This window comes from Oratosquilla oratoria, chromosome 17, assembly GCF_046742065.1.
Source record: "Oratosquilla oratoria isolate Oo_2021 chromosome 17, ASM4674206v1, whole genome shotgun sequence".
Taxonomy (NCBI): domain Eukaryota; kingdom Metazoa; phylum Arthropoda; class Malacostraca; order Stomatopoda; family Squillidae; genus Oratosquilla; species Oratosquilla oratoria.
In genome coordinates, this window is record NC_134793.1 from 8,956,833 (window position 1) to 8,959,332 (window position 2,500).

At 35.4% G+C, this 2,500-nt stretch overlaps 1 protein-coding gene across 1 annotated transcript in view; it reads right to left on the minus strand.

Moving 5' to 3' along the window:
• The window catches only part of LOC143034148 (tachykinin-like peptides receptor 99D), a 74,907-nt gene that overhangs the window by 26,598 nt on the left and 45,809 nt on the right, over window positions 1-2,500 (minus strand). Inside the window, exon 4 of the mRNA XM_076200093.1 lies at window positions 803-915. Coding sequence (XP_076056208.1) covers window positions 803-915 — 113 coding nt within the window. The remainder of the gene's footprint in view (window positions 1-802; window positions 916-2,500) is intronic.

Genomic DNA, 2,500 nt, shown 5'->3' on the forward strand with positions numbered 1-2,500 from the left:
GAAGAGCACTATGGTCATAGTTATGAATCAGACAACGAAGGAGTACATGAACAGTGGCTGAAAAAGGATGAAATAAGAAAATGAATGCTACAAGAATGAAATAAACAGGAGATAAAACAAGAAAAGAAATAGTTACCTTATCTGAGAGAAGACAAGAAAAATATCCTAGCGAGGAGATGAAAAGAGTGGACGAACGAGGAGAATGAATGCTACAAGGATGAAATAAACAGGAGGAGGATAAAAGGAAAAAAAGAAAAGAAAAAGTTATCTAATCTGACAAAAGGACATACGAAAACTATCACGACGAAGAGATGAAAAGAGTTGATGAAAGAGAGACACGTGTAGGAGGACCCGAGGCGCAAAGAGTGAGACGGACATGAAGGGAAACAGGATCGAGATGACAGCCACAGACAGGTGCTGGATCAAAAGCCGTCCTGATTGGATATCACCGTTTGCGTAACCGCATCATAGGCTGCGTAGGTGTGCGGATGCCTGAATGAATGTATGTGTGTTTACCTATGTGTATGTATGTGCACGTGTGTGTGTGTGTGTGTGTGTGTGTGTGTGTGTGTGTGTGTGTGTGTGTGTGTGTGTGTGTGTGTGTGTGTGTGTGTGTGTGTGTGTGTGTGTGTGTGTTTAAACTTATATGTGTATATCATGCACGAACTCTATTTATTCAAAGGTAATTGCGTGTATGGGCAATATTTCTGATATATTTTCACTCGTATATTTTCACTGTGTTTTTATGGTCTTTCATATCATAATCATGGCCATGGAAAATACGTATATATGAAGTACCTACCGGCTATTTAACCAACAGTAGATCATGGGGTTGTACATCGAGTTGGACATTGCTAACCAGTAGATAGCCAGGTAGATGTCTTGGATATTGGTCAATAGGTTGATGCTTGGTATCTGTGGATGAACAAGTCGGCGTGGTTATGGTTTGCTATTGAGGGCTGATGACAAAATATCTTTACTGATTGGTAATACAGGACAAATAAGAAATAAGGACTTTCCGCCACTAAGGACCGAAAAGTCTCGTGTCGGCATTTATGTTTTACCATTTATGGTTTGCTATTGAGGACTGATGACAAAATATCTTCACTGATTGCTAATACAAGAAAATAAATATTGATTGACACCAAGGACCTTCCACCACTATGGACCGAAAAGTCTCGTGTCGGCATTTATGTTTTACCATTTATGGTTTGCTATTGAGGACTGATGACAAAATATCTTCATTGATTGCTAATACAGGACAGATAAGATATATTGATTGACATCAAGGACCCTCCACCCCTATGGACCGAAAAGTCTCGTGTCGGCATTTCAGTTTTATCATTTATGGCTTGCTATTGAGGACTAATGAAAAAATATCTCCATTGATTGCTAATGCAGGACAAATAAGATATATTAGTTGACACCAAGGACTCTCCGCCATTATTGACTGAAAAGTCTTGTGTCGGAATTAATGTTTTACCATTTATGGTTTGTTATTGAGCACTGATGACACAATATTGATTGTTAATGCAGAACAACAATACTCTCCGCCATTATGGACCGAAGGATCTCGTGATTTATGTTTTACCATTTATGGTTTGCTATTGAGAACTGATGACACAATATTTTCATTGATTGCAAATACAGGACAAATAAGAAATATGAATTGCCACCAACGATGCTCTGCCCTATTATGGACCGAGAGATCTCGTGATTTATGTTCTGCTATTGCAACTCCTATTGTAATCCGCTGTAATATGAAACAACTTTCGTTCATTCTGAAAGGCAGAGCCGGAGGCAGCGAGCTCATGTTCCAACATTTTTCTCCGCTACTTCCCACACATGACTGCCCATTCCCGCACTACAATGCCTCAAATACCTTTACGGTTTGCCAGAACTCTTCCGGATGGACTAAACACTAACACAAATTCATCAACGTACAGAATGAATTATAAATCAGTATGTTTTATAAGAAAAATAAAGACTTGCTGGAAAGTTACTAGTCCAAAAATTAGATATGGAAGGAGTAGAAAGGCAAGCTCATAGAAGACACAAATTAAATGGAATACAGGATGCTAAGATAAAGGAGTAACGTGAGATGGCGTTTCAAATTAATATTTGATTTGATCTGAATGTAAAATACGCATAGGATTACAGTAGATTACAGTGGATTACAATGACAAATTGATGATAGGTGTTTTGAACAGTAACGAGGTGGAATGCAAAAGTTATTATAATAACTGAAACAACAATAATGATGATGATAATAATGATAATAATAATGATAATAATAATAATAATAATAATAATAACAATAACAATAATGATGATGATGATGATAATGATAATAATAATAATAATGATAACAATAATGATAATAATAATAATGACAATAATAATAATAATAATATTGATAATAATAATTCTACTGATAATAATAATAATAATAATAATAATAATAATTATAATGATAATAATAATAATAATAATAATAATA